At 36.1% G+C, this 17,999-nt stretch overlaps 1 protein-coding gene and 1 non-coding gene across 2 annotated transcripts; both read right to left on the bottom strand.

Annotated features, from left to right (window-relative positions):
- Window positions 1-9,584: 9,584 nt before the first annotated feature.
- LOC107949735 (uncharacterized) lies at window positions 9,585-13,236 on the bottom strand. The gene is made up of 9 exons (XM_016884489.2): window positions 12,757-13,236; window positions 12,005-12,675; window positions 11,721-11,923; window positions 10,775-10,855; window positions 10,593-10,679; window positions 10,387-10,519; window positions 10,239-10,310; window positions 10,028-10,165; window positions 9,585-9,826 (listed from the first exon to the last, which is right to left on the bottom strand). The coding sequence occupies exons 1-9, from the start codon at window positions 13,155-13,157 to the stop codon at window positions 9,717-9,719; spliced, it is 1,896 nt and encodes a 631-aa protein (XP_016739978.1). The 5' UTR covers window positions 13,158-13,236; the 3' UTR covers window positions 9,585-9,716.
- Window positions 13,237-17,177: 3,941 nt separating this feature from the next.
- On the bottom strand, window positions 17,178-17,284 carry LOC121215736 (small nucleolar RNA R71). Its single transcript, XR_005911712.1, has one exon. It is a non-coding gene; the product is annotated as a small nucleolar RNA R71 (small nucleolar RNA).
- Window positions 17,285-17,999: the final 715 nt, after the last annotated feature.

The following is a 17,999-nucleotide window of genomic DNA, read 5'->3' on the forward strand; positions in this document are numbered from 1 at the left end:
TTAAAGTAAAGCAATATTTCGCGTTTGGAAAATCGAGAAAACGTGCCCTAACGTGCTAGTTTTCGATTTCTCGTTCGACTAAATAGCCAAATATCCTCTTAAAACTTCAAAGTATGGTTTCATTAAACTATAAGGTGATCTTAGTTTCGATGGTTTAGAGTATCGTGTCCTAACGTGCTGGATGTGATATTCTTTCGGAACAAGAGAATCTTATATTTCACTTCACGTTATCAGAGTTTCTTTTAAGGATCGTATTTTTAAAACTCTTCAAGGTTTTCAATTTTCGACACTAAGACACTAATTAATCAACTAGGTACCAATTTTGGGCGTATCGAGGGTGCTAATCCTTCCTCGTGCGTAACTGACTCCCGAACCCGTATTCTGAATTTCGTAGACCAAAATCGTTATTTTAATAAAAATTAAATCATTATTAAAAACAACCACTTTTCGAGGTGACCCGATCACACCTCATCAAAAAAAGATTTGTGGCGACTCCCGTTTTTATTCTTTTTTTCAAAATCCAAGTCGACCCTGTTTTAACAAAAAATAGCTGTCAACGGCTTGGCAACTTCACTACGGACGTGAAAAGAGAGTCAAGCCACATGTTGATTACCTTTTGTCTTTTTGTCGAAAATCGAGAATTTGATTCAAATTTACGATCCTTTTGTTGCACGTAGTCTGCATCGTTTTGTTATATCTGCTTTATTTGTGAAAGTCTCGATATAGTTTTTGCATATTGCATTTACATGATCGTCCGATCTTACCCTTTTTAAGTGGGAGTGAGAAGCTATGCCTTTGTGAGGTTTTCACCTCCACATGGGATAGTGAATCGCTTCCGGGATACATCCGTACCTATGTCTTCGTGAGATTTTCATCTCCGCATGGCCATAGGGAAATGTATTCCCCTGAACTGAACTCAGTCCGTATGAGCCTATAATGGGTGAGGATCGAGGAATCTGCCGGTTCGGGTACCTTTACTTTAGAGCCGAACTACATATAGTGAACCCTAGTGGTTTCCCGAGTAGATGCTCAATTTATTTCTTTCGTACTTGCTTTTCTTTTGTACTAACCTGTTTCGTTTTGCTTTGGTTATGATTACATTGCATTTTCATAATAAAAGAGGTGTTGATTCGCGTTCAGTATCTAAATAAAGAGCTTGTCATAAGAAAATAAGTTTCTTGATAAAGTGGAAAACAATATGGTCATCTTGATACGGTCCGGGAAAACGTAACGAAGGAAGGATAAGTGCTTAACTTTGTTTCGTCGTTAGAAGATTCAAATCGACTAAGATTATTCGAGAGCTACTAACGGAGCTAATGACGTGAGGACAAATGACCAATGGGGCACGACCCAGATCTAGCAAACATGGTGATAGAAGAGGCATCCATTTGGTGAGTTCGCGAGATTAGATCTTGGCATTTGGAGTAAGGATCGATGTCCTCACTTCGAGTATTAGGGCAATATGTAAATATCCGCTTTATGTAAAGAGATTTGTTTTCTAGTCAAGTTGTTCTAATAGAATTGAACCAAGAATCAACGTCTCTTTTTGCATTCATTTCATGCATTTGCGTTACATTGCATCATATGCATTAGATTTTCACGAAATGACCCTAATTAGGTAAAATTATGACAGTTACCCTGGAAACCAACAAAAATCTAATCAAATATCACTACGGTACTCGTTGTCAAACGAAAGCAATGGATCAAAGGTTGGAAAGATTGGAACAGTTGCAACGAGAGATGCAAGATCAGATGCACGAACGACTGGAAAAAATCCAGCAAGACATGCTAGAATCCCAGAACACTATGATAAACCAATTGAAGCAGTTATAGGTTGGGGGGAAATGAAAGATAAAGGAAAAAGCCCCGTAGGTGATTCTGGAGTCGATCATGAGGACCCTGTTTATCCTTCGGGTTTCACCCCGATTAGTACCCAGGCACAACCAGATGTGTGCCCGCAAAGAATACCTGTCAATATTAGACCTCAATATCAGGCCGACGCCTCGATACCAGTGCACTTTCAAACGGGCTTAGGTTCTAATCCCGGGGACAACCCCACTAATCCGGTGGTCCCTGATCTCGATGATATGGCGGAAATAGAAAAGGCAAGAATGGACCTACCAAAACAACTTGAGGATCAATGTAGATGGCTAGAGGAAAATTTTAGGGCCATGGAGAACACCGACTATCATTGCGGAATCGACGCCAAGGACTTGGGTTTGGTACCTGATCTAGTACTCCCTCACAAATTTAAAATTCTGGAGTTTGAAAAGTACAACGGGACTAGTTGTCCTGAAGCTCATATAACTATGTTCTGTCGAAGAATGACAGGATACGTCAACAATGATCAACTGTTGATCCACTGCTTCCAGGACAGTCTGATCGGGTCTGCAGCTAAATGGTACAACCAGTTAAGCCGCGCCAACATCCATTCATGGAAGGACTTGGCACAGGCTTTCATAAAGCTGTACAACCATGTAACAAATATGACACCCGATAGAATCACATTGCAGAACATGGAAAAGAAGCAAAGTGAGAGCTTTAGGCAATATGCCTAAAGATGGAGAGAGGTAGCGACACAAGTCCAGCCATCTCTTCTGGAGAAAGAAACCACGATGCTTTTCATCGACACTCTGAAAGCCCCATTCATCAACCATATGTTGGGAAGCGCTACTATGAACATCTCAGATATGGTAATGTCTGGCGAGATGATTGAAAACGCCATCAGAAGTGGAAGAATAGATGGTGGGAAGGATAATAGAAGGTCAATCCCAAAGGAAAAGGAGAATGAAGTGAACCATGTGAGTACATACAACAAGTCGATTACGGTGAACCAGCCAAGAAAAGTGGTTGCTAGTCAACAAGGTTCATCAAAACAAGAATCTTATGTGAAACAAGGCGCTGAAAACCTCCAGTTCACGCCAATTCCCATGTCGTATAAGGAGCTGTATCAAAGCTTGTTCGACGCGCACATTGTTGCCCCTCTCTACACGAAACCTCCACAGCCTCCGTACCCCAAATGGCACGATGCGAATACACAATGTGAATATTATGCGGGAAATACGGGGCATTCCATAGAAAATTGCATTGCTTTTAAGAAAATGATTGAAAGGCTTATCAGTATGGGCGTCGTTAAATTTGATGATTCCTCCACTGTGGAAAATCCATTACCCAATCATAATTGACGAGTGGAGTGAATGCAATGCACAAGTAACTGAAGAAGGGACCTTGTTAGATATCCACCCTTATAAACGTAGAAGTGTTCTAAGCAATTCGACTGCGGAAGAAAACCCTATAGTCTCCAGAGCTTTTTAAAGTAATGTTTAGAACATTTTTGTTTTTTTAGCCTAAAAATGATAGAAATTTCCTTTGTGAAATAGGCTCATGTCTGAACGTTGTTATTTTAATGAAATACATCTTTGCAATTATTACTGAGCCAATATTTTCGTTCTTTACAAACAATTCTGAATTCTTTCATTCTTTTGAATTTTCTTCTAAATTTTTATTCATTCATTCATAATCATATTGTATAAATAATTATTCATGAATTTATACATTTTTTTTGCATATTCTTTGGTACTTATTATGGGTCTTCAGATATCAATTACATGAATGACACTGCTACAAACTCAGATTTTCCTCTTGAGTGAGGCATGTGTTTAGACGGATCTCATGGCTTTGGAAATGACATAGATCGTAGCTTATCTCTGAACTTGTCGAGGATGGTAGAACAAGAGGATAAACAGATCCTACTTCTCAAGGAATTATTAGAATTTGTGAGCTTAGAATTGACCTAACCTCAAAGATGAAGTAAGACCTTGTTCAAAGAGGGATCATACCAGGATATGCCTACGATAAACACTGATAAAGAAATCTGCACAACTCACGATATCAGAAATTTGTAGTAGGAACGATGCAATTCTTTGTCGGGGCAATACCTTTCTCGTTGAGTCAGTATAGGTTTTCCCATTTGAAGTCGAGTTTTCATCCCTTCAAGATGTTTTCTGTCGTAGTTGCGCCTCAAAAGGGCTCTATGAAAAAAATAAAGGTTTTTCGCGTACAAGATGAAAGTGAGAAATCTTATATATAAAAACATTGATTCTGATCGAAAGAGTTCAGATTCAATAAAAAATAAAAAAAATCAAAATCAAAATCAAAAATGAAAAAAAGAACAAAGAAGAAAAAGAAAGTGGAGAGGCCAAGGTGAAAACCCGCAAAGGGCGCCTTGAGACCAAAGGGGATTTGGGTTGAAAACCCGAAAAGGGCGGCTCAAATATTGATCAGAATGGGGCATGAAGTGATCAGAGCAATTCGAATCTTGATCAGATTGGGGCATGTGTTGATCTTGTTATACCTGAATTAACAGGAAAGGGTAGGCGACATCTTGGGAGCATCGATAGAGCACTGTAGATCTCCTAAACACATGTCCAACTCAAAAGGGTCTTCAGAAAGTTTGTACAGAGAAGTTCAAGCTGTGATATCTGGGGCACCCAATTCTTATATTTGTTCTTGGAATTTTTTTTCTTTCCAAGATGTACATTCCCAATTAATTCATTTGTCGTCCTTTTTTACTATTTTCGATAATTTGTTCTTTCGAGCTATGCTCAGAACCAACTTTATTCTTATCCATTGTTATGACCATTTTTGCAAGCATGTTGCATTGGAATAATGATTAATGGACTAATAAAACTTTCACAAATGAAGTTTTGCATATTACTCTGAAAAGTTTCTAAATAATTTAGGAACCTGAAACAAGACTATTGTTTAGAGCACACCAAATTTAAAGGTTGGAAATTTGAGAAGGAATAGTCTAAATTTAGAATTTCTCTTTGGATTTTTGTTGTCAAATGCGTTGATTGACAAGACATCATGCTGGTGACAAAGCTTACATAAACAAGCAAGCAATGATTAATCAGGCAATAGGAAGAGGTTACCTCGAAGAAGAGAGCCTTCATTTACACATAAGTCTTTGGTACGACGCCTTGGGAATGGTGTAAGGAACCAGAATGATGTAGATCTTGTATCCTTAAATTGGATAAGAGAAGATTGTGGAAAAGCCATATTTCTACCCTCGGATTGCAATGAGAGATTGGTGGCACAAAGTGTGCGCCCTAATGGATTAAACTTTAAGGTTTATAGGGGGCAATCTGACTAAGTGATTTTTTGAAGAAGCCGGTCAAGCGATAAGGCGTTGTAACACGTCAGTCACAAAGTCTTAGTAAACTTCGAGCAATGACAACCTAAGCGGGATCGTTCTCGAAAAAATAAAATTCTACATTCATGCAAACACCATTCACACATGTCTAGTTAAGGAGCATTTGATTCATTTTGATCATGTCATCCTAATCATTAGGCATAATTAGGTTCATCATACAGGTCATGTTCCCCAGAGAATAAATCAGTGAAAAATCGAAAAGAAAGCCTTGCCTCCATCGGTTGCAGTGGAGCTGGTTAAAGATAGCAGATCTTGCCTTCCTGCGTTAACAGTGGAGCAGATCGAAAAGAAAACCTTGCCTCCATCGGTTGCAGTGGAGCTGGTCAAAGATAGCAGATCTTGCCTTCATGCATTAACAGCGAAGCAGATCGAAAACAAAGCCTTGCCTCCATCGGTTACAGTAGAGCTAGTTAAAGATAACAAATCTTGCCTTCCTGTGTTAATAGTGGAGCAGATCGAAAAGAAAACCTTGCCTCCATCGGTTGCAGTGGAGCTGGTTAAAGATAACAGATCTTGCCTTCCTGCATTAACAGCTCTTGCCTTCCTGCATTAACAGCAAAGCAGATCGAAGACACAAACCTTACCTCTCTCGGTTGTAGCAGAGCTGGTTGAAGACAACAGATCTTGCCTTCCTGCATTAACAGCGAAGCAGATCGAAGACACAAACCTTGCCTCTCTCGGGTGTAGCAGAGCTGGTTGAAGACAACAGATATTGCCCTCCTGCATCAACAACAGAGCAGGTCGAAGATGGCAGATTTTACCTCCCTGAGATTACAGTGGAGTACATTGAAGCCAGTAGTTCTATCTCCTTGAGCAACAGTGGAATAGATTGAAGATTACGGATCTTATCTCCCTAAGCAGTAGTGGAGTAGATCACATCAAGTCCTATCTCCCTGAAGTTGCAGTGGAGCGGATTAAAACCATAGATCTTATCTCCCTAAGCAGTAGTAGAGCAAATCGCACCAAGTCTTATCTCCCTAAGCAGTGGTGGAGCAGACGAAAAAAAACCAATCCTATCTCCCTGAAGTTGCAGTGGAGTGGATTAAAACCACAAATCTCATCCCCATGGAGTTGCAACAGAGTAGATTGAAGTCATATCTCTATAAAGATGTCGTAAAGAGGATCGAAGTAATAAGACGTAGTGGATTGAAGCAGTACCCAAAGAAGCCAAGCCTCGGCGAGACCAGACAAATTTGGTCCTTCTTAGTCTTTGCTTTGTTCTCGTTACACGAAAACGAGCAAAGAGGGGCAGCTGTAGAAGCCCAAATTTGCTGGCCTAGTAAAAATAATAACCCAGTCACAAATGGGCCCAAAAATTAAAAACCTAGCCCAAACAACATTAACATTTTCAGCAGAAATGAGTAAAAGAAACCCTAAGAGCCGCATGCCTCGGGTGGCCTCCTCGTCTGCCACCCCCAGCCACCAGGCACCTTCAGCGCACGCCTCTGACACTGCAGCCGTTGGCCCTCCACGCGTTTCAGACCAGCTGCAGAAAGAAATGAATGCAAAGAAATAAAGAGCAATCAATAAAAAAACAGTTTGTAATGGCCTATAAAAAACAACAAGAGCCATTTTTGTACTTCTTCTTCGATTTTCTTTGTAAAAAAAATGCACATCAGTGAATCGAAACTCAGAAACCAAATTCTAAAGGTTGATATTTTTTTCTTTTGCAAACTGTTCTTTTCATTTTTCTTTCTATTATTCTTTCTATTTACTTTTTTTTTAAAATCTATTTTAAAAAAGGTTAGCAAATAAGATAAAAAAAAGAAAAAGGAAAGAAATACCTGAATCGGCCCTTGAACCGGCCAGTGATGGTCCATTGCCATCGTCGGATTCAGGCTCGAGAGGGGGCCAAAGACCTTGTTTTCTCCTCGACTTCCTTTTTCGAAGTTCAGGCGCTCTGAATATGCCTCAAATGCACGGATCGAGGATTTCGTCGCGCTACGCCGGCCACCGGCCATAGCGGCGATCAGGAGCGGCCGAGAAAAGGGGTTGAGGGGATTTGGGATCCTCAGTTTTTTTTTAAAAAAAGAAGAAGAAAGAAATGGGGGCTGATTTCTCTTTTTTAGGGTTTTATTTTTTTTCTATTTATATAAGATTCTAAACTGTGCCGTTTGAAAGCTTGGAGAGTTGCACATTTTTGTCTTAATGGGCATTTTATGCAATTAGTCCCTCCAATTCTGTGGACATTCAATGCTGCCTTTTGTTTCATTTTAATTTCGGCCACAGAATTTTGCGCCTGATTCAATCTGGTCCTGTACAGACCAACGCGCATAAGGGACGGGGAATATTGCACAATCAGTCCCCCATGTCCTCAGCGCAATTTATTTCGGTCCCCCTAGCCACCTGTTTCATGTATTTGCAGTTTAAGACCCGTTTTTTATTCTGTTTCAACCACGTCCTTAATGTGTTTAATTTTTATATATGCTATTTTATCATTATTTGTTTTAAGCCTTTACATTTATTATTTATTTGAAATTGTTTTGCATTAATTTTTTTATATATTTTTTAAAAAAAAATTGTTTCTTTTATTGTTTAAGATTTTCTTTTGTATATTATTTTATTTTAAACTATTTTAGATTGACTAGTATTTATCTCAAGTTTTTATTTATTTATTTGGTTTAAATTTATATATTATCATCTTATATATTATTATCTATATTAAAATATTTTAATATTAATAATTTCAAATTGTTCATACATTTTTATAATATATATATTTACGTACATACTTTTCATTCATTATAAATATATACTTTTTATATTTTATATTTCATATTTTTATATACATAGATATATGTAAATATACACATTTTAATTCATATATGTATATATATATACTTGTACATGCTTAAATATATTTTTCATATTTCATAATTCTTATATACTTACATATAAGTATACATATTTTACTTCACATACATATATTTTTATATTATTACAATCTGTAAATATATACACATACATACATACATTCATACATATATTCTATTCTTAGTTTTATTTGTTTGTTTCATTGTCTTGGTGTTTTGTGTGATGTTTACCTTTTCTTATTACGTGTCTCCTATTTTCATCTTATTTTATTTTGTGTTGCTTCATTTATTGTTGCTGCAATTTAGTTATCAATATCACATCATTATTATTGTTGTATCCCATTATTTGTCTTTCAAATATTTCGTCCACACGGTTACTTTACATTATTTCACTATTATTGTATCTTACATTATGTTTTAGAAAAAACATATTTGTTTGCTCCCATACGATGTTTAATAAACTAAGCATATATCATGTTAAATATCACGATAGTTCTTACTCAAAATTCCTCAAAAGGAAAATTTTTTCAAAACGAGGCAATATTTTGCTTTTGGAAAATCGAGAAAACGTGCTCTAACGTGCTGGGTTTCGATTTCTCATTCGACTAAATAGCCAAATATCCTTTTTAAACTTTTAAAGTAAAGCAATATTTCGCGTTTGGAAAATCGAGAAAACGTGCCCTAACGTGCTAGTTTTCGATTTCTCGTTCAACTAAATAGCCAAATATCCTCTTAAAACTTCAAAGTATGGTTTCATTAAACTATAAGGTGATCTTGGTTTCGATGGTTTAGAGTATCGTGTCCTAACGTGCTGGATGTGATATTCTTTCGGAACAAGAGAATCTTATATTTCAATTCACGTTATCAGAGTTTCTTTTAAGGATCGTATTTTTAAAACTCTTCAAGGTTTTCAATTTCCGACACTAAGACACTAATTAATCAACTAGGTACCAATTTTGGGCGTATCGAGGGTGCTAATCCTTCCTCGTGCGTAACCAACTCCCGAACCCGTTTTCTGAATTTCGTAGATCAAAATCGTTATTTTAATAAAAATTAAATCGTTTATTAAAAACAACCACTTTTCGAGATGACCCGATCACACCTCATCAAAAAAAGATTGGTGGCGACTCCCGTTTTCATTCTTTTTTTCAAAATCCAAGTCGACCCCGTTTTAACAAAAAATAGGTGTCAACATATATATTGTTTAGTTATTATTAATTATTTTATAAGTGAGAGTTATAATTTTATTTTTTGAGATGTATCGAATGATTCATAAATTTAAGTTTAATTATCAACATACCGATTATAATAGGAGAAAATTGAAATTGAAATTATTAACTTAATTATTAGCATTTTTAACTTTAGTTAGATTAGTAATTTCAAGCTTACTAGTCATGGAATTAAATGAAAGATAATGTTTAAGTAAACTTGATTTAAATACCATTTTTCATAATCATACTAATTAATATAATTCTTTTTTAAAAAATCATATTAATACATATTTTTAAAAAAATATTTTAAAAAAATCTAGATACCACATGTAATATTTTCCTCAATACATTCTTAATTTATGGTACTCTACCACTCAAAAATGTAAAGCCAGCCAAAGAATAATACCTAAGAAGAAGAATAAGTTTGGATGATTGGAAATTCAGGCCAAAAAGATGAAGACGATTTCCATTTTCAATTCATTTTGATCCAAAACCAAACCATTTTGCCAGAAAAAACTTGTTCTTTCCACGAGATGCTTCTGCTATTGAATCTGTTCCACCTTTCACTGGTACTGCACCAGGTTTTGCTGCAAATTAAGGTTTAAACATGAGCGTTAATGGCTTCATTTCGTTCAAAGAACATAAACCAGGAAAAAGAATTTCAAAGAAAAAATCAGTTAAAGCACTCGGTATGTATATATATATGATTAATTGTAAGCTTGTATAGGTTGGGCCATGCAAACAATATTTGTGCAACATGAAAAACATGTTTAAAAACAAAGCAAAACCTGGTTTTGAAGGAGGCTTGTTAACTTTTGCACTCCTTGCATCATTAGAAGTCTTATCAGAATGTGTTGCAGAAGCTTCACGACATGAAATAGACGGTGATTTCGTCTCCGACATCGTATAAACAGTATCATCAACACCTATACAATCAACAGAAATTTTACAACTATGGTGTTTAAGGTTATCAGATATATATATGGATTGCTTAATTACCATCATTAGAGGGCTTTCCATAGGTATGTTGCAATACTTCAATGAACGAATTGTCCCTTTCATCTTGCATTACTAAGAAAACAACCCAAAAATTAGATAAATTTCATTCACTGAGGTTAAGTTTGTTGATAGATATGGAAGTTCTTACATTGATCGTAAAGAGCATTTCGATAATTCGGGACCGAGCCGACCAGAAGTAGTTGAACTGCCTCTGCATCTCTAGCCATGGACAGTTTAGCATACACATTCAGATTTTGTGTGTCTAATAGAATGCCAGAAAGCTGTAAAAAAGAAACCAGTTTAGAATCACAGACCAGAATTGCCTGCTGAAGAATATAGTGAATGGGAATTTACCAAAAGCTTTTTCAGCATAGGGGTTTGCAGTAGTTCATATGCAGCTTCACAATAATTATCTGTTAGAATTGTGCATTGAGATCCAACCTATAAGAAAGACCCAAACTAATTTATGTCCTGAAGTTGGTGGAATAGAAAAGAAATAAAGGTTGTAAGTAGCTATGGATGTTAATATTACTGACCTCTCTATTTGTTTTGAGAATATCTTGGCCAACTACAAGGATGCTTAACTGGCCAGCCATCATTAGAGTCTCCACATCCACCTGATCCTCAGACATTGAAGTATTCATGTTTAGTTTTAGTGCTCAATAGATATTAGGACATGGGTACATAAAATTTTTAAAAAACAAAAGTTCAAAAAAAATATATCTAGCATGTTTTTGTATCTGACACCCACATTTTAATTTGGGTATTTTTTTAATATAATTTTAACCCTATTTACTCGTAAATAGGAAGATAAACATGTGTTAGGGCATTCAAACTCACATTCTCCTACTATAATAACAATATCAATGTCAATTGAACTAAAACTTAGTTGACTAATTAACCATACCTATTAACTTCATAAATTAAATTATAATATGAATTTGTATTTAATACACTCTCCACGTATAAATTTGCACGCCAACGGCAAGCCACATGCAATCACTTTGTTGAAAGTGCTAATAGATTAGATTATGGGTTAATATAAGTAATGTAATAACTATGTTTATAAAATATAATCTAAAAAATAAATGAGGTTTTAATTAAAATAATAGAGGTAAAAGGTAATGAAAATTATGGTACATTAATTTTAAATTATATAATGTGCATTTAGATTTTATATAAAATATAAAATAAAAAAATATTTGTTCAAGTAATGTTTATTATTTTATAAAAGAAATGATTTTTTCATAATTTCTCGATTCAATTAATAGGTGATACTAATTAAGTCAATCCCTAATAATAGTACAAATATAATGTAACACTTTAAAATTAATAATAGTAAACTTGTGTCAAATTAAAACTATATATACGTGTGAGAATTATTATTAGCTACCTAAACTCTTATGAATTTAAAAACTATCATGGAGCAATTTTTAAATTCAATAATCATCCTATATTTATCATTGGAACATGAAAGAGTACCTCCTCGGCAAAGAGAAGTGAGGTAGCATCAAGGCCAACATGGTGAAAGAGCCAAGCCGCCTGCCTATGTTTCCACATTCTTTCCCTTTTAACATTCATCACTGGCACCACAATGCACCCTTCTTCTTCTCCTCCTTTACTCTTCTTACCTCTGTTATCTAATAGCCATGCATAGCATATAGCTGCCACCATTGAACTCGTACCTGAAAACCCACCTACATTTCTAATTAATAGACTAATTCCCATAACGCACACCCCGTAATCAAAACATGAATATACTTAACTGTTAGAAGGTCCTGACAGGACGATCTTGGCCTTGGATCCAGCCTCTCCATTCAATATCATCTCGAACTTACTTCTCTGATCTTTTAGAAATTTATTAAGGCTAATTTCTCGAGTTCCATCATCTTCCTTGGACCACCCATTTGCATTACTCTTCCTTGGTGCAATTTTCTCTAATGAACACGTCGACTTAGATATAGACCTCCTCTGAGCAGACTCCACCAAGTTCCTTGGAGGTGAAAGAGGCTTATTCTGCTCAAAGAAGCATGTGGAAGACGATATTGACCTCCTGTGAGTCGATTCAACCAGTTTTTTCGGAGGAGAAAGCAACTGGGTGTCTTGCAAAGAAAGTTGAGTTTTGAGAGTTGTAGAGGAGGGGACTGGGACTCGGGCAGATGGGTCTGCTTGGAATCGTGACCTGCGGAAGGTTGATTGCCTAGGTGGCAAACTAGAGGTTAGATCATTTCTTGTCGGGGAAGGTGGTGCACTAGACGGTGGTGTATGATTGGTGGGTTTAAGGATGTTGGAGAACCATTTATGAACAGCTTCGGCTGTGGATATATTATCAGTAGGACTAGGAGAGTTCACCGTGTCTGGTGTTTCTGATTTGTTGCGGCTGTGTTTTGCTGATTTCGTTAGAATCTCTTCACTGAATCCTTCCAACTGCCTGTTCCTGTATTTTAAACACACTCGATTGGATTCATATATATGTATATGTATAGATCAGATGAATGAATGTTAGAAATACTCCTACCTTCTAGCAGACCTGGAGAGAGGGTCACGGCGTTCAAAAGATGATGACAGGGAAAGCCGCCTCGGTTGAGCGGCGGCGAACTTAGGTGAACCAACAAGGCGAGAAGGCGAGTCACTCCGAGAAGGAGATGAAGCCATCATGCGCCTAGCTTCTTCCAGCCATTCCTGAGTTAGCTTGCTGCTATTACTCCTTGTGCTAGAATCAAAATCTTCGTCTTCTTCATCCGTAGACTTACCAGTTAAATTATAATGAGCTTTCTTGTCATTATCGACAGTTCCGAAGAACATGTCGTTGATGAAATCAGTGAGGTCGGGAACATGTTGCTGGTCGGCTTCAGCTTTGCATCGATTCTCCAATGCTTTCTTCTGCAACGATGAGTCTCTGCTGAGTCTCCGATCCATGAGGGCCGCCGGCAATGCCAGAGTGAAAGAGAAAAAGAAGCCGGAATATGATTCGGCAACAACGAAAAAGAGGGTGTAATTTTGGAAAAGGTAGCGTAGCGTTGGTAATATCATAAGGCACGATGTGGATGAAGCAACGTTGGCCGGCCCGGCATTCTCAGTTGATGTCATTTTCTTGGTGTGCTGTCTTTGCCTGTACGCCTTGTCTTTTCTTTTGTGCTATCCGGATTGATAGCGATCGACGGCAAAGCCTCTTCCTATTCTAAGAATTTCTCCACTTTGTCCATGCAAACAAACTCATAATATATTTTCTACATCTTTCTGTATAAGAGCATTAGACTTGATTAAATTCAAATTCAAATAGGATTTTTAAATGGGAAAGCTCTTCAATATTATTTTCATCTATAATCTATAATGCTAAAATTTATGATCTTATTTATAAAACAACAAATTTCTTATCACTTAACACTTCAAATTTTAAAAAAGTTGGTACGAAATATTTTTAAATATACTTTGTTTATATTAAATATATTCGTGATAAGATGTGAGCTCATTTTTTTTTTTTGTAGTGTCGTAGTCTGGCTCTACCTTATTTTGGTAGCTTATCAAGTTTAGTTGCTCATCAGAGACAAATGTTAACTTTTGGTATTTGATAAGTGCTGTTAAAGTGTGATATGGTTGCTGGGAGTTTAATTTCATAGGTACTATTAAAAGGTGGTGGTTTAAGAGTTGTTGCGCAGTGTTTTGGTCAATTTGGTAGGGTTGCAAAGCGACTAGGTTCGAAGGGAAACAATTGAAGATCGCAGGCATCTTCTTGTCCAAATTGAGAACACTATTGGAATTCGGGCTTCAAAAGAAGATGTGTGCATTTTTTAGTCGACTTGGTGGGATAACCCACTGCTATGTGTTCCGTCAAGCCGCGGGTGTGCTGTTCGCAAAGGGTTATCGTGGTCTCCACCTCCCCATGGTTGTTTCAAATTTAACGTGGATGAATCCGCTAGGGGCAAGCCGGGTCCTGGGGGCTGTGGGGGAGTCTTAAGGAATTCGTCAGGAGACATTCTTGCTTTGGGTATTATCGATTCAAATGTAGCAAAGGTTTTGGCCATCAAGGTTGCATTGGATTTTTTGGTAAGGACGGTTGATGTATTTTGAGTTTGATATTGGAAATCAAATATATATTTTGTGTGTCAGTTGCTTTAGGCCTTTAGTAATAGGCTATTGTTAGTTTTGTCTGCTGTAAATTTTTTCTTCTTTATTCTTCTCTTTCTTTTTGTAACAAAATTTACACCAACAGTCGTATTTAGAGTGTCTTCTTGATGGCTGTGAGGTTCTACTGCTATTTTTTGAGTGTTTCCAATGGCTTCTTCTAATGTTATTTCAACATCCATTCCTATTTTCATAGGAACTCATTATCATGTCTAGTTAAGATGATAGTTTATTTGAGATCTCTTGGCTTGTGGAAAGTTGTAGAAACTGATGAAGATCCACCAACATTGAGACAAAATCCTACCATTGCTCAGCTCAAAGCTTATGATAAAGAAATCTTGAAAAAAGATAAAGCCTTAACATGCATTCACTCCGGGTTAGCAGATCATATTTTCACAAGCATTATGAATCTTGAAACACCAAAAGTTATTTGGGATTAACTCAAAGAAACTTATGAGGGAGGTGGTAGAGTGAAGAAAACAGAACTTTTAACTCTAAAAAGAGAGTTTATGATGCTGCAAATGAAGGAGGATGAGATGATTAAAGATTATTCAACCAGGCTGATGGTTATTGTAAACCAAATCAGACTTTATGGTGAAGAACTGCTTGATGAAAAGGCGGTTGAAAAAGTCATGATCAATGTTCCTCAAAAGTTTAATGCCAAAATTTCATCTATTGAGGAATCTTGTAAAATGACGAGTCTGACAATTGTTGATCTTGTTAGCAAGTTAAAAACGCAAGAACAAAGGGTTTCTATGTGAGTCCATGAGGCAAGTGAATGTGCTTTTCTTGCTGCTCATAGAGGAGTAAAGTTCAACAGCTCCAGGAAGAAATTTGAAAGCTTAAGCAAGGGCAAAGTTGTTCTTTCTTCCATGATTAATGATAAAACTAACATATTTTAATCTCATTCTTAATGCGTTTTTGGACGATTATTTATGCAAATTGGTGAATTTGATGCTCCTGATCCTTTGAATTCATGTTCCTATACTTAAGTGAGCATTTGGGAGCGAAAGAAGTGAAAATCGAGCTAAAATGAACAAATATAGCAGATTTTAGGATCCACACGGGCTGGGCACACGCCCATGTGCCAGCCCATGTCGATTTCGCACATTGCTTCCCAAACACGCGGAAAAGCACAATTTTTAGGCTTTCTGAGCATTCTAAAGTCTATAAATACCAAATAGAAAAAGAGATATGAGAGCCATAAGAGAGGATCGAAGAAAACACTCGAAGAACACCATTGGAGCCAAATCTGAAGCAAATTTCCATCAAGATCGAAGACCTCCTTTTAATTTCTTCTGAAGTTTTTATGATTTTCTTTATGTCTTGTAGTTATTCTGACTTTGAGATGTTTTATTTCAGAATTATGAACTAATTCCCTAGATACCTAGGGAAGATGAAACCTATGATGAATTCTATTATTTGATTTTTGTTTTACATGATAAGTACTTGATTCTTGTTCTCAATTATGTGTGCTTATTTCTTATTTTAATATTTTTAGGATATTAATTCATATTTAATATGCTTAATTCAGTGGAGCAAAAGTCCCTATTTAAGAGTAGATCTAGTATAATTGAGTGGAGTTGCATGCAATCATAGAAATAGGACAACATAAATCTATATGATTATAGTCAAATCTAATAAGGGAATCCATAGATCGAGTTAATACGATGATAGGGGTTTTAATTAGAAAGAGATTTCAATTAATCAACCTAGAGTTAGTTGTTCTTACTCTCAAAAGAGATATTAACATAATTTAGGGATTTCTACGGATCAAGACACCAAGTGAATAAATCGTTTAATTTAGATTCAAACTAATAGGAGAAGTCTAGGTAGATTCTTTCCTGGGTATTGTCTCTCTCATTGGTTATCTTTTGATTATTTTCCTTATTCATTCTCTGTTGAGTTCTTAATTAAATTAGTTTAGTAAATTTACTTTAAAAAACATTACTTCAGTTTGTCGGCTAAATAATAGAAAAATAGTAATTACTAATACTTTTAGTCCTCGTGTATACGATATCTCTACTGACCATAGCTATACTATCTACCAATAGGTGCACTTGCCTCCGTCGTATTTTTAGTTAGTCACGTGAGACACATCAAGTTTTTGGCACAGTTGTCGAGGACTAAAATATTAGGAACACTTGATTTTTATTAATTTAGCCATTTCTGTTTTTATTTTATATTTTTGTCTTAGTTTAATTTTTACATTCTAATTTTTCTATTGTTTGCTTCTGGCAGGTTCATTTAGTTTATGACTAGAAGAAACCCGTCGGGACCATTGATTTACGACAACAAGATTGGAAGTACTACTCATAGAAATCGTAGAGAAGTAAAGTAGAATTGATAAAATTTAGTAGACTAACAAGAGGACATTATTATTACTAAAGAGATGAGTGATAATCAGAATATTTAGCTACCTCCTGCAGCAGCTCCTGCTCCTATTCCTCGTACTATGTACGATTATGCCAAACCTACTCTAACTAGGGCTAAATCGAGTATTATACGACCTACCATTACTGCAAATAACTTCGAACTAAATCCAAACACTATTCAGATGGTACAACAATATGATTAGTTCAATGGTTTGCAAGACAAAGATCTAAATACTCATTTGTCAAATTTTCTGGAAATTTGCGATACTTTCAAGATTAATAGCGCCATTGATGACACCATTCGCTTACGGTTATTCCTTTTCTCATTGAGAAAAAAGCTAAACCATGGTTAAACTCTTTACCACGAGGTTCAATCACTACATGGGTTCAAATGATCGAGAAATTTCTACTAAAGTACTTCCCACTGGCTAAAACAACAAAGTTGACGAATGACATCTCTTCTTTTGTCCAGACCGATTTAAAGACTTTATATGATGCATGAGAGAGATACAAGGGCTTATTGAGAATGTGTCCTCACCATGGGTTACCTTTATGGCTACAAGTTCAAACCTTCTACAACGTTTTGAATCTTTCAACTAGGCAACAATCACCTTATTAACAAGAGAAGAAGTTGAACCTTAAGAAGATGTTGACAAAGTTTATCTCGATGTTAGAAACTCGTTTCCAAAACACTGAGGCAACATTGAAAAATCAACAAGCATCGATTTAAGTGCTCGAAAACCAAATAGGTCAGCTTGCTAAGTTAATTTTGAAAAGACCATAAGGTAGATTGCCTAGCAATACTGAAACTAACCAATAGAAGCAATTTCATGCAATTACTGTTCAAGATGAAGAAGGGTTAGTTGAATCTGAACAAGAACCGAGGCAAGAAATTATGGTGAACAATGATGAGGCTGAGGAAAGTCAGAAATAGCAGAAGCCGGTTGTTAAGGAATATAAACCTCGAGTGTTATATCCTAACACGTCAAAGAGAGACCACACGAACGAACAATTTGGTAAATTTCTCAAGCTCTTAAAAAAATTTCATATTAACTTACTGTTTGTTGAATCTCTTTCGCAGATGCCAAATTATGTTAAATTTCTAAAGGAGCTGTTGGCAAACAAACGGAAGTTAGAAAATTCGTCAACTGTGAAGCTCAATGCAGTTTGCTCGACCATCTTACAAAATAAACTACCCAACAAACTCAAAGATCTAAGGATTTTTACTATTTCTTGGCTCATTGGTAGTTTAAATATTGGT

The sequence above is a fragment of the Gossypium hirsutum genome, chromosome D03 (assembly GCF_007990345.1).
Source record: "Gossypium hirsutum isolate 1008001.06 chromosome D03, Gossypium_hirsutum_v2.1, whole genome shotgun sequence".
Classification (NCBI taxonomy): domain Eukaryota; kingdom Viridiplantae; phylum Streptophyta; class Magnoliopsida; order Malvales; family Malvaceae; genus Gossypium; species Gossypium hirsutum.

Coding starts and splice junctions, on each gene's coding strand:
- LOC107949735 (XM_016884489.2), bottom strand. CDS start 13,157: ATGGATCGGAGACTCAGCAGAGACTCATCGTTGCAGAAGAAAGCATTG. Junction 11,924..12,004: donor CCTGTCAGGACCTTCTAACA/GTTAAGTATATT, acceptor GTGGGTTTTCAG/GTACGAGTTCAATGGTGGCA. Junction 10,520..10,592: donor CTATGCTGAAAAAGCTTTTG/GTAAATTCCCAT, acceptor TCTTTTTTACAG/CTTTCTGGCATTCTATTAGA.